The sequence below is a fragment of the Oryctolagus cuniculus genome, chromosome 6 (assembly GCF_051225735.1).
Source record: "Oryctolagus cuniculus isolate XC-2025 breed Fujian yellow rabbit chromosome 6, ASM5122573v1, whole genome shotgun sequence".
In the NCBI taxonomy this organism is placed as follows: domain Eukaryota; kingdom Metazoa; phylum Chordata; class Mammalia; order Lagomorpha; family Leporidae; genus Oryctolagus; species Oryctolagus cuniculus.
In genome coordinates, this window is record NC_142872.1 from 97,458,005 (window position 1) to 97,472,040 (window position 14,036).

The 14,036-nt window shown below is 39.1% G+C and overlaps 1 protein-coding gene across 46 annotated transcripts in view; it reads right to left on the minus strand.

Annotated features, from left to right (window-relative positions):
- EYA1 (EYA transcriptional coactivator and phosphatase 1) overlaps nt 1–14,036 on the minus strand; it is a 371,713-nt gene that overhangs the window by 44,766 nt on the left and 312,911 nt on the right. For all 46 annotated transcript variants that reach the window (XR_016235724.1, XR_016235723.1, XR_016235727.1 and 43 more), the window contains one exon: nt 4,158–4,247. Coding sequence is in view for 41 of the 46 variants with exons in the window: in XM_089335376.1 (XP_089191502.1) it covers nt 4,158–4,247 (90 nt within the window). In the remaining 5 variants the exon portion in view is untranslated. The remainder of the gene's footprint in view (nt 1–4,157; nt 4,248–14,036) is intronic.

Consider the following 14,036-nt stretch of genomic DNA (forward strand, 5'->3'; position numbering starts at 1 on the left):
ATTGCAAATTTAGGAAATCAATTAAACCATAGAACAAGCCAATTTATTTGATTTATAAGAAAAAAATCACTGTAGATTACTCCCTTTATATTACGGTGTTGTACTGAAGAGCCTGTCCACCAGTTACTTTCCTTGGCTTTTGACTCATCAAACCCATGCTCTAGTGAGAGCAGAAGCTTTTGTCCCAGCACAATTTTTTTAATAGAAAAGGTGAGAATAAGGGACTATAGCCCCAGGTATATAAACATCAGATTTGGAGGGGTGGGTGGGCATTCAGCCCAGCAGTGAAGAGGCCCATGTCCCATGCCAGGTGGGTTGGATGCCCACCTCAAGGTGCGGGCTCCAGCTTCCTCCTCCTGCGTACCTGGGAGACAGTGGTAAGGGCTGAGTAATTGGGTTTCAGCACCCACATGGGAGACCTCAACTGAGTTCCTGGCTCCTGGCTTCAGCCAGGCCCACTGCTGGCTGTTGCAGGCATTTGAGGAATGACCCAGCTGATGGGCCCTCTCTTTGCCCATTGTTCTGTCTGCATCTCTCTCTAATTAAGAAACAAACAAAAAAAACTTAAAAATTGGACTTGAGATGGGAGTCTGCATTACGGAAGGCCCAGAAAGTATGGAACCATTGACGCCGTAAATCCTGACACCAAAGAATCCTTTGGTTTGTTGCAATTAGGACAGGGAAGAGGGGAGATCCAAAGCAGCCACACTCTTACCTGGGGGAGTCAGCTGTGTGTGAGAGCTTCACGTGCCTGTGTCTCACCATTTTCCACAACTTCCCTACCCTGATTCCCAGCAGAAGTGACACGGGACCAGACACCTGCCTCTTGTCACTCTTGAGGGCCACCATGTCTACACCACCAGATAGGATGGCAACCATAATACAGGTGAAATCATATTACTTTCCACGAGACAAAAGAGAAAATTCAACCGAAGTGTACTGCCTGATTTTTATTTAGACTTACATCCATCTTTATACAGCACTTTCTTTTATCTGTGGAAAAGCCCAGCAGGAGTACCGACTAATCAGCAGCAGGTTCAACTGCAACATGATCAGTGCCGACAGCCTGTCCTCACTGTTTGCCGACTGCCTTTCTGTGAAAGTCCAACAGAAAGAACTCTTTCTCCACTCAGTCAGAAAGAGCCACACTATACTAAAGATGCAGAAATAAACTCCAATTCCATACCGTTGCTCATAAAAAAATGAATTCCATATAGGCATCATCATGCTGCACCTTTCTTATAAAATGATACCCAGGACATTTGTCAGACTTAGAAATAGGCAACCCAGAAGTGCATGATGGCACTAAAGTCAAAAGCCTTCTGTGATGGAGGAAAATGTTATATCCTGTGATACCGATGTCTCCTGTCACTCATGTTCCTTAAGGTATCAAAGATTTTTAATGGTACAGAAAATCAAAATTTCTGGTTTATTCTTTTCTTAGAATAGCAACAAAGTTCCTGTCAATTGTGATTTTTCTAAGTCACATGACAAATAATATTTTTAAAAACCAAAAAAAGACTTACTTTTTTATTCCTTAAAGTTCAAGTAAGACATTCTTAACTTACTTTAAGAATTACACCCTAAATTTCCTAAGTCATGTTCTAATTACTGCTTTAAGCACATACTTTGATAATATATCAAATGTTACTGAGAGCCCCTCACAGATTCAGAAGGTCTTACTGAGCCAAACAGTGAACTAACCAAAGTATACAGAGGGTGGCTGGGAAAAAGTTAAGATTTAGAAGAAAATAAGGCCAAAAGTAAACAACAGAATTCAGAAACCACACTTGAAACTACCCCAGAGATGGTTAAACTTCTTGAAATTACTTGTACCTTAGACTTTAAACAGCTAAAACATGTAATTTAAATATATTACCCTATTCACATCCCCGACCACCACACATTGCTAATTGGAGGGTGAAATCAGGCATTACCACATCATTTCTGCCTGGTGAGATAATTTTGGTTTTCTTCAAAGCATTCTGCCAATACTCTTATTTTCACCAGGAAATGTTTACTTTTTATTCTGAAGGAAATTTATATCTGCAATCACCAGTCCCAGGTTTGTCAAATTGCAAAATATAAAATGAAAGCTTGAAATAAGTATAAGAGTCAATCTGTTTTATAAGTATTGAGCATATCTAAGACACTTCAACCATTTCCAAAGACAGGGGCTAAACAAATATTTTATTGATACTTCTGTTATCTCTTTATTCTCCTCAAGTGAAATAACTTATAATCAACTTTTATAACGTTACAAGCTTAAAATTTTTATTGTTGACATATTTGGTTGAATTGTACCTTCCTTCTCTTTCCTACTTTACCTCTGATAAGAAATAGCCCTTACACCAAGACTAGTGTGATATTTCAACAACTATACCAGACATCGTTCTTTTGAAATCTGAATTTACAGAAAAACTACATCTTCTATATTCTTAAAGTAGATCATTTAATATACACATTTTATTTATTTGTTTGAGCGCCAATTCAGTCTCTATATACCCTTCAGTTGTGAATTATGTCCAGTAAACAAATAAAACATCTGTTTGTATTAGATCACAACTAAGTTTGAATGTATTTTTGTCTATATTATATCAAATTATTTTTTGCCTAACTTCTCACTTTTTCACCACACAATTTTGGCACTGTATAGACAATCTCTGACATCTTAAAGAATAGAAAGTTTAAAAACAATAGCAAATTGCTGCTAATTTTCTTCTTGATGGGTGCTATTAACACTTATTAACCTCAGGTTGTACCCACGACAAAACATCAACTTAGTATCTATCTTCAGAAACAAAAAGAAACAGGATAGGAATTTTAACAGACTAGTAAAAAATGGAATTTTTTCGTGCTGCTCATGAAGTGAAATACAGCCATAAATCAGGAACAGCTTTTGAAAGCAAGTATGATTACTAAGCTTTCCTAAAGGCAATTCTGAACTTGTCACTCACTTGCAATATTTCTATCTTAAAAAACAGTAATGACTTACATGTAATTTCCTTAAGGACAGCAAACACTTGAAAATGCAAAAGAATTTTGTATTTTACCCCTAAGTATAAAAATAAATATTTCACTAAGGAATGGGGGGAAAAGAACATTTAAATAATTTTATTGCATTGGAAGTTGCCAATTTGACTGTGAGTAGTTCCATTGCAGATGAAAAGAAATCAAAATACAGGACAGATGTTGAACAAACCACATTTAAGTTCTGTCACACCGTGGCATTTTTCAAATGATTTTGGCTCATCTATTAAATAAGGTGCATTTTGCTTGACTTTGAAAAGGGAAACATCAGGAAATATTTAAAGGCCAATTGCTGCCAATTAACTTTGATCAGTAAAAGTTCTATTTGAATCTTTCAGATTCCCCTCCTGTCTGAAATAACATACGTTTATAAAATCGAATGAAACAACAACTTGATGATTAATGCCTGTTGGCAACCCTACCACAGCTTTCTTAACAGTGGAATTTAAATAAACAACTGTCTCTGTTAAGAAGTGGGTGACAGGTAGCTATGATCATGTTTTCTCATTATGGAGATTGAAAAACAATATTCGTTATTAAGAATGCTGCTAACCAAGCTCATCATGTTGTCAATGCTGCTAACACATTTAGCTAGCCATCACACAAAAATTTCCAACCAATCACAATGGACCAATAAAATCATCAGCAGTTTGACATAAGAAACCCTAGCAACCAAGTCCCAACTACAATATCCTCCAACAATGACCTCCAAGCGATTGGACCATCCAGAAAGAAAAGCGTCCACACTAACACAGGACGAGTATGACATAGACAGCATTTGTAAGTATTACTACTTCTGTTGCATTGTAAAGGTAAAGGTAAATCCCCACAGAGATTATGCATCATGTGAGAAACAGGCGGCTTCGGCTAATCCACAAACTTCAACACTTAAGATTCACATTACCAAATCCAAATCCCTACCAACAGTGACGTGGGATCTAAGTTGGAAACACAACAGCCAAAGAAAGGCAAAGCAGAACTACCATGAAGGTGGAATACTGCCAGACGATCAATTACTTTATCTCATTGTTCCAATTATATGTTTAAAAATAATATCCCATTGCTATTTAAGACCAGTCTCCACTTTTCAGACATGCAACATGACGTATAAAACCATTAGGACTTACTTCTAAGTCGTTAAAAAATAGATGTGTATCTGCCAAGTTGAAAATCATTTCTTCCATTCGCAGTCCAAGGGAAACTGAAGTGGGTGGATCCTAAAAGAAGAATTTCATAGGTCAACATCATGTATGCTTGATGTCACATAAATACAGTGTCACATTAGGTGGGAGCCAGCACCAGCAAAGGCAAGAAGCAAGAGACACCCAGGGAAACGGAGACTCCGGTTGCCTTTCGTGTGCACAACTTATTGTGTTGAGGCTTCAGTGCTTTATTTACTGACACTATCCTACATGGTGTTGGTACTTTGCATGATGAAGAAATCATATGCCACTTAAATATTATAAGAATATAAAATCTACAGTTACTGAGACATAAAACAGGGGAGACATTCAGCTCAATATGTCTGTTTCAGGAGCAGCAGTCAGTCAATCAATATGCCATTATCCTCTCACTGTCTATAACTCTACCAGTCAAATAAATAAAAAAAAGCCATATCTATATTATACCATGATCCACTTTGAGTTCCAGATGTCCTGCCACAAATATCAGAAAATAAATACACTGTAGATTAATTTCAGAAGGATGCTAAGTAGAATTTTACCCTAGATGACAGCTCTCCATGAGTATTTATTCAGACTGCTTGCCAATTTTAAGTATATTCAAAGTTGGAATTGATGGTCACTTTGATCACCCAGGACCATGTCTAGCTCAGGGAGCTGACCTGGACACTCACATGACACTATCTGGGCATCAAATAGCCAGCATTATATACACAGAGGAGTTCTAGCACCCTGAAGCCTAGCTTTGGGCCATACTGTTGAGTAGTCAAGTCTATGCAACTTATAGCCTGATGTCATTTACTGGCATTGAAATGCCCTTGGCTGATATGCAGATAGGTACAATCTTCATGGTGTTGCCTATTTGTAATATATAAAATCCAGGAAGAAATATGGTTCATGACTGAAGAGCCAGCATAATTAGTGAAGAAGGAAAAATTTCTGGAAAGATAAAAGGATTCTATAACTTAATAAAGGATATGTTTTTGAAGGTTTTATTGGCATTCTACTAATAACAGTTACTTTTATATGTATGGTATTTAAGATTTTTCCAAAGAACAACAATTTCTTATTTATTTATTTATTTTTAAAATTTTTTGACAGGCAGAGTGGACAGTGTGAGAGAGAAAGACAGAGAGAAAGGTCTTCCTTTTGCCGTTGGTTCACCCTCCAAATGGCCGCTGCGGCCGGCGCATTGCGCTGATCTGAAGCCAGGAGCCAGGTGCTTCTCCTGGTCTCCCATGGGGTGCAGGGCCCAAGCACTTGGGCCATCCTCCACTGCACTCCCTGGCCACAGCAGAGAGCTGGACTGGAAGAGGAGCAACCGGGACACAATCCGGAGCCACGACCGGGACTAGAACCCGGTGTGCCAGCGCTGCAGGTGGAGGATCAGCCTATTGAGCCGCGACACTGGCCAACAATTTCTGATATACTATTTTATTGTCACAGCAACCCTTGGGAATAAGTACAGAATCTACCTGTATAATTACTTGCCCTGGGAAAGTGTTAATTAGAGGAATTATGCCTTCAGGTAAGGCTGCCCATCTGGCCTGGGTACTCTATCACCACAGTCTTCAAGTGTTATGTAAGCGTCAAGAAGATAAAACTCAAAGAAAGTAAGATTCTCACTACCCAATACTGACCCACATAAACCTTACACACGATCTCTGCATTGTCTTCTGGATACACTTTCAATCTCAGGACTTGCCTGTGTCTTCCTCCCTGCTCTCCATGTAACTGAAATCTACCCTCCCCTTGAGTAACTTCCAAGAGCCCCACCTCCTCCTGCAATAGGAGAGTCCTAGCCTGGGGAGCCAGGACCTATGTTTGCTTGCCCATTCTGAGGCTCTGTGTATGCAGTGAGCCTCGTTTGTGGATGTGATAGAAGGCTAGATGGCAAACACAGTGTCCTCACATAAAACAAGAAAAGAATAGGTGTTTCTCAATATGACACAATTACACGTTTATATACTTAGGAGTGTGCAGGGACCTGGAATGGAGTGATGGGGTGGACATGCTTGGCACCTGGTATGGGCCAATCAGGTTTAGCCAGGGAGGCAGAACCAGCACCTCCCACAGCCTTCTAGCACTGCCATACCCCTCTCTAAGGCTACCCAACCCACAGAAGCACCCTCCTACCTTCCAGGAGTGCTAGAAGGGGAAGGGGCAGAGGTCTGTGATGCCTGCCCCTCCTCTGCTAGCCGACTGGCAATGGGAAGGAGGTGGAGGACGTGGGATTGCCAGAAGTCAGGGGTAGATTGGCCAAGGGACAAAGCAAACACTCCATGGTTTACGAGAGGGCTGGGAGGAAATACAGACGCAGAGGCTAACAGTGTCCAAAAGCTGGCCCGGGAGGCACAAATGCAAACAATTCCCTCAAATTTCCCGTCGGACGATTCACACCCCTTAACATTCATAAACGCTCCCTTTGAATACTACCTGCAATCTATGAAATGTCGTACGTTGTAGAAGCATAAACACGGTTTACAAATAAGTGAAGAAAAACTAACTCATCTACTCTAGGTTTCATAGGAAATTGTTCACTCCCAAGGATAATAAATAACAGCGAGAGCGGTGAAAAAATTTTTTTAAAGTCAAATATTCAAGTAGTCCCCAGAACAGAATTAACCAATAGGGGAAGTCCAAACAGCTGTTTCTGAAACAGAACACCTGACTAAGGTGTTTACTCCCTCTAGTTCAGGCCAATAAAAATACATGACTTGTCTCATAACCATGTCAATGAATCTTTTTATGTGGCAAGGGTGGAGACTCACCACCTTGATTTAATTGCCAATTCTGGAATTTATGTGCCATAGTATTGTTGCTTTTGAAAAAGTATTATTTCTCCTTAATATGGCTGCTTATTTATATGACCATCAAAAGAATTACTCTATTGTTTGTTAATATATAGCACGCTTTAACTTTTCTTCATAAATTACAGTAATGACTTGCTAGTTGGAATACTAATAAATTTTAAAGGCTTGTTCCATCCTGTGGTAAAATATAACACAGATGTTGGACTTATTTACCTCCTAATGCTATTTGCTTTTGTTATTAGCAGTCATCCCTTAGCAGTTTTTATCCTGCCACTCTATGATATTGTTACGAAACATTTATGACACCAAAAGAATGGTTTGGCAGTTAACTGGAAGGAGATAATTTTAGAATAGGAATAGGCTCTAGTTGAAAGTAGTGTTTCTCAAACATCTTTTTACTACAATCCACCATAAGAAATTAAGTTTTATACCACAATCTTGTAATTTCTCATTCTCTCTCTCTCTCTCTCTGTCTTTCACAACACACACACACACACACACACAGAGTAAACATGCAGGTACACACAGTTGAAGTATAAGTTTCACAAAATAAGACTTCAATCAGTGTGTTGCATGTACTCTGAGTGTTTGTACTTCATAGCCCTGCCACCATCTGCAGTTTGGAAAACAGAGCTCCAGAGGGCATGGACTCTGATTTGAGACATGAACACTGCGATCCAGCAGTACTGTGATTTGTGCTTGGTAACTGAGTTGGCAGGGTGCAAAACCATTTCACCCTGTTTTACTTATGCAGGGACAAGCAGAAGGGCAGATAACTGTGTTTACAGATTTGCTTACACAATTCTAGTAACTGGAATACTTCTAACATGTTTGATTTTATTTTCCTGTTATAATAGAAAATATTTTAATAGCTTCAAAATTTTCAAACTTGCCTGATACAAGTTAAATACAACAAAAGCTAATACTGCATAGCTAATAAATTTGTCGTACCATGATGGCTTATTTTGGCATATTTAGAAGGAGGGAAAAACACATTCTTAGACCAAAACTGAGAAATGAAAATCACCATGTCTTTGGTTTAATATTACTTTTCTCTAATAAGTAATTTTCTTGAACTAACAAATTCCAGGGCAGCAGTTACAAAATGGTTTCTTTCAAAATATCATTTTTTGTTATATCACTTTTGAAAAATTAGTTAAAGCTTTGCCTCCATCTCAAAGCAACATCTCATTTTAAAGAAATCTCATCGCCAAACGTCACCATTCTTGTCTGGCTTTGACTGCTCTGTGGCATTCAACAATGCTGTCTACTCTCTTGTTAACCTTGCTCCTCTTCTGCTGTCTACAATGCTGTCGATCTTTTCTGGGTATCCTCCAAGAATCTGGTTATCCATTACTTAATAATTAAACCACACCACCTCACTCCCTCCATCAGATCTGAGGCCTCCATAGGCATATATATCAATGACTTGTCGGTCATTTCTCCTTGCATGTCCATCAAGCATCAAGCACCTGACACATTGTGTGGTAAGTTGCACTTACCCTATTTCCCTCTGGAAGTCAACTGTATTCCTTCTTTAGATGAATGACAACCTACCAACCCCAAACCTTGGTATTCTCCTAAACCCTCTCCTTGCTCTCAGTTTTACATCGTATCAACCCTGTCATCCTGCTACTGGCACCAGAAATTCACATCTTCATCTTCACTACTGGTCTTTGTTTCTTTGCTTCCCCCCCAGCCATGAGTCCTTCTCTAGGTATCCCCTTCTCCCTATTCCCGTTCCATTTTTCCCTCTCTTTCAGGAAACATCCAAATACTCCAATCAGTATGAGAGGCCTGTGAATGTTGTTCGTAACTGTTGTTTACCTCCCTAGCATATGAACTGTTCACATATTTCCTTTGTCTTTTATTATAGAGAGAGAGTGAGAGCACATGAACAGTCCCATCAGCTGGTTCACTTTCCAAATGCCCACAACATCTGGAGCCGGGCCAGGCCACACCTGGGAGCTGGGAACTCAATCCAGGTCTCCCACACGAGCTGCAGGAACCCAGCTACTTGAGCAGCTATCACCTGTGGCCGCTGAGGGTCGGGACAGGAAGGGTCTAGCAGGTGGAGTCAGGAGCTGCAGCCAGGCATGGAACCTAGGTACTCCAATGGGGGTCACAGGTGTCTTCCAGCTAGGCTAAACACACGCCCGCAAACTATTTTTTTAATTATGATACCCTTTCTTTAAAAGATGACAAAGCAGAGTCTTAACATATTCCTTTTTCAAAAGTAATCTTGTAAAGGGACCTTTACAGGAAATATTGAAGCTCCTTATCGGGAATGGCACACAATAATTTTACAAAAGGGGCACTCTGAAATCTAGTTCCCTAGCAATAATGGAAAAACAGAGCGAAGCAGCTCACACAGAGCAACTTCAATAAAATGCTTTATCCTTTTTCTTGTTGTATGAGGAAACTAAACATAGTACCACTCTTGTGCCCAGGAAATTCTAGTGGAGACCCTTTCTGAAGCTGCTCTTTACTGAAAGACAAGATAATATATAGCATCTAAGCCACACCCCCTTGCACAAATGAAATCGAACCCTGCTTGTAGATTATGTGGATCTGATCCTTAATTGAAAGTGAAGGACTTGTTATATTTCTAGGCTACCCACAACTGTTTTCAGTACACCAAAGATAAACTATGACTACTTAACAGAAAGTCACATATGTAAAAAAAAATTAAATAATGATGAACTCTACTGAATGTCTGTAGACCCAGGCCTAAAACAGGTGTTTTGTCTTGTCTTCTGTCAGGTAATCTTTAACTGCCCCATTGCCTCAAGATCTTTTTCTCATGTTTCTAGAACACAAGAGACTAAAATTGCTGTCATCCCAGATCACCAGCATTATTCCCTGGGGCCATCATATTCTTTTAACTGTTTCCTGTTTTTTTGTTTTTGTTTTTTCAGCCGATTACTGCTACTGAACAAGATCTTTGTGTGGGGGCCAGCGTTGTGGCATAGTAGGTAAAGCTGTGGCCTGCGAAGCTGGCACCCCACATGTACCGGTTCATGTCCTGGCTGCTCCACTTCTGATCCAGCTCCCTGCTAATAGCCTGGGAAAACAGCAGAAAATGGTCCATGAGCTTGGGCCCCTGCACACACATGAGATACCTGGAAGAAGCTCCTGGATTTGGCTTGGCCTAACCCTGGCTATTGCAGTCAACTGGGGAGTGAACCAGCAAATAGAAGATACCTCTTTCTGTCTTTCCCTCTTTTCTATGTAACTCTGAGTTTCAAATAAATAAATAAATCTTAAAAAAAAATCTTCATTTGATAGAAATGTTTAACATGAGAATTAATAAGTATTGTAGTAATTATCGTATATTTCCTGTAATCCTGAGAATCTAAAGTATTCATAAGTTCCTTATTAAAAAAAGAAAATGTTTTAACCTTTGTCCCCAGGACCTTCATCAGTAACATGGGAATAAAACAGGTTTCTTTGCAAGATTAAGCTTGGTACTATATCTGAATTTCTGGACCTAGTACCTGGCTAACAGTAAGCTGCTACTGCTACTACTTCTGCTTTTTTTTTTTTTTTAATCCATTACTGTTACAATAAGAGCTGTAGCACAATCTAGACATGGGACTCTATTTTCATGGCCACCAAAAGATGCATCAACATTTTGCATTGAAATCGCATGTGAAGTCAGGCTGTTAAAGATAAGAGCCATGTAAAGAAAGGAGATATTTGAGAAATAATCAAAATTCAGAAAGTAGTTTAATCTCATAGCAACACTTTACCTTTCCAAAACTAACACTGGGCTAGTTAACTGCAAAAGAACTACTTGTCCTTTTATTTCTGCTGGTACATCTCTATTTACTTTAGTCAGCTAAATTAAGGACTTTATGGAATTTTTTCCTTCTTAATCAATTATCTTTGATCCAAAAAGAACGTAAGACATCCTACAATGGCTTGCTGAAGGACACTAACAGAATGTTGAAGCTTTAACAACAACAGAAGTCAAACATACATTTCTTACTGGAAAAGTAAAACTCATCCATGAAATCTTAACAAAAAAAAAAAAAAAAAAAGAGGAACAGAGAGAAAGCTAAATCTAATTAAGCTTCTGGATCTAGCTCCTGGTTTGTAGGAAATACTGAGGAGATGAAGGAACATGCCAAATTATACAGGAGGGGCCGGTGCCGCAGCTCACTAGGCTAATCCTCTGCCTGAGGTGCCAGCATTCCATATGGGCGTTGATTCAAGTCCTGCTGCTCCACTTCCAATCCAGCTCTCTGTTGTGGCCTGGGAAGGCAGTAGAGGATGGCCCAAGTCCTTGGGCCCTGCACCACATGGGAGACCAGGAAGAAGCACCTGGCTCCTGGCTTTGGATCAGCGCAGTGCGCCAGCCGTAGCAGCCATTTGGGGGGTGAACCAACAGAAGGAAGACCTTTCTCTCTGTCTCTCTCTCTCACTATCTAACTCTGCCTGTCAAAAAAAAAAAAAAAATTATACAGGAAGGACACAGTCAAGGAAACTCAGACTCTCTGGAACTCTACAGGACAGATGGCCTGGTTACTTCAAAACACTGGAGTTAAAGAAAGCAAAAAGTGAGCAAGAAGCTGCAGATTAAAAAACACTTAAGAGATAAGAAAACTATAAAAATGTAAATAAATAAATAAATAAGACCACTGGGAGGAAATACTCAACTAGGTATAGAAAGAAGCCAACTCAAAATAATAACGTAATATACGAAAAGCCTACACAGCTAATATACTCATTGTTGAATGTCTGACAGCTTTTTTCTTCTCATATAAGGAACAAGAAAAAGTGACCCCCTTTTGCTCTTTCTACTTAACGGAGTAGGAGGAGTCCTAGCCAGAGCAGTTGAGCAAGCATAACAAGTAAGAGGCATCAGAACTGTAAAGGAAGAAGTCAAATGATCTGTTTGCAATGACATAACTGTATCCTAAATTAGGTTCCACAAACAAAACAATTTCTCTTAGAACGATTCAGTACAGGTACAGGATAAAAATCAATACACAAAAATCAGTTGTGTTTCTAGACACTAACAATGACTAATTTGGGAAGGTAATTAATATAATTCCATTTATAACAGCAGCAATAAAAAGAATCAGTTATTTAGTAATAAACTTAACCAAGGAGGTAAAAGACTTTAACACTGAAAACTACAAAGCATTGCTGAAAGAAATTGATAGAGACACAGTAAATGGATGACATCACATGCTCATAGATATAAAATTTATGATTAAGAAATCTACTATCCAAAGGAATTTACAGATTTAATACAATCCTGATCAAATCTCCAATGGGAATTTTTCTTTCTGAGAGAAAAATCCCTCTTAGAACTTGTATGTAATTTCAAGGGACCTTGAATGTTCAAAACAATACTGAAATAGAACAAAGTTGGAGTTCTCACACTTCTCAATTTCAAAACTTCTTTCAAAGCTACAGTAATAAAAACAATGTGGTTGTGGAATGAATACAGATATATGGGATGATGGAAATTAACAGAAAGACCAGAAGTAAACTCTGCATACATGTCGAATGATTTTCAACAAGGGTGCTAAGACCATTCAAGGGGGGAAATGATAGTAATTTCAACAAATGATGCTGAATAAATTGTATATCCACATGCAAAAAATAAATTGTATCCTCACCTCATGCCTTACACAAAAACTAATTCAGAACACAGCTAATAGTTAAATATAAGAGTAAATTATAAAAGTCTTAGGGGAAAACTTCCTAACACTGGATACGGCAATGACTTCTCAGATATGACACCAGAAGCACAGGCAACAAAAGAAAAGATAAAGTTGAGTACACCAAAATTTAAGATGTCTGTGCATCAAAGGGTACAGTGAACAGAAAGGAAAGGCAGCCTACAGAATGGGAACAAATGTTTGCAAATCATTCCTTTGGTTAAGGATTAATATCTGGCATAAAGAATTGCTACATCTGTCAGAATGTAGGAATGAATCAAATAATAGTAAATAGCAATCAATAAATCAAAAGGCAATAAACCAAAAGGCAGGAGCAACCCAAGTGTTCCACTGATGGATGAATGTATAAACAAAATGCAGTATGTACATGCAGTGGAACATGATTTAACCTTAAAAAGGAAGGAAATTCTGACACATTTTACTACATGGATGTCCCCTGAGTATATTGTGCTAAGTGACACTAAGCCAGTCAGGAGATAAATACTGTATAAATTCACTGATAAAAAGCACCTGAAATTCATGGAGACACAGGTAGAATTGAGGTTGCTAGGCTCTAGAGGCAGGGAGGACTGGGGAGTTCTTGAGTGGGTACAGACGTTCAGTCTCAATTGAAAACAGCTTTAAATATGGGTTGGTTGCACAGCACTGTGGATTTACATAACATGACTGAACAGTGCACTGAAAAATGGTCAGGAAGACAGCATTTATGGCTTGTGTATTTTACAACTAAAAAGGAACATTTAAAAATGGAGAGTATAACTATTGATTAGACATTTAATGATATTAAAAATTATTAATTTGGTAGATGGCTAAGGTACTGAGTACTATCTATTATTTCTAGTCTAAAAACTCCTTTAATGGAATCTTTTAAATTTTTTTAAAAATTTTATTTTGCTTTTATTTACTTGAAAGGGAGAGAGGGAGAGAGAATAGAGAGAGACGGAAGGAGAGAGAGAGAGAGAGAGAGAGAGAGAGCTAACTTCCATCCTCTGGTTAATTCCTTTAACGTCTGCAATAGACAGGGCTGGCTATTCTGAAGCCATAGCCTGGAACTCAGTCTGGGTCTCCTGTGTAGGTGGAAGGGATCCAACTACTTGTGCCATCACCTGCAGCCTTGTAGGGTGCACACTGTAAGGAAGCTGGAATTGGAAGTGGAGCAGGAACTCTAACCTAGGCCCTCTGTTATGGGGTGTGGGCACCCCAAACAGCATCTTAATGGTTGTCCAAGTGCCCTCCCCCTAATGGAGTCTTAAATGCATACTGATCTTAAAATGTAAAGCATAGTGGCCCAGGAAGGCAGTGGAGGATGGCCCAAG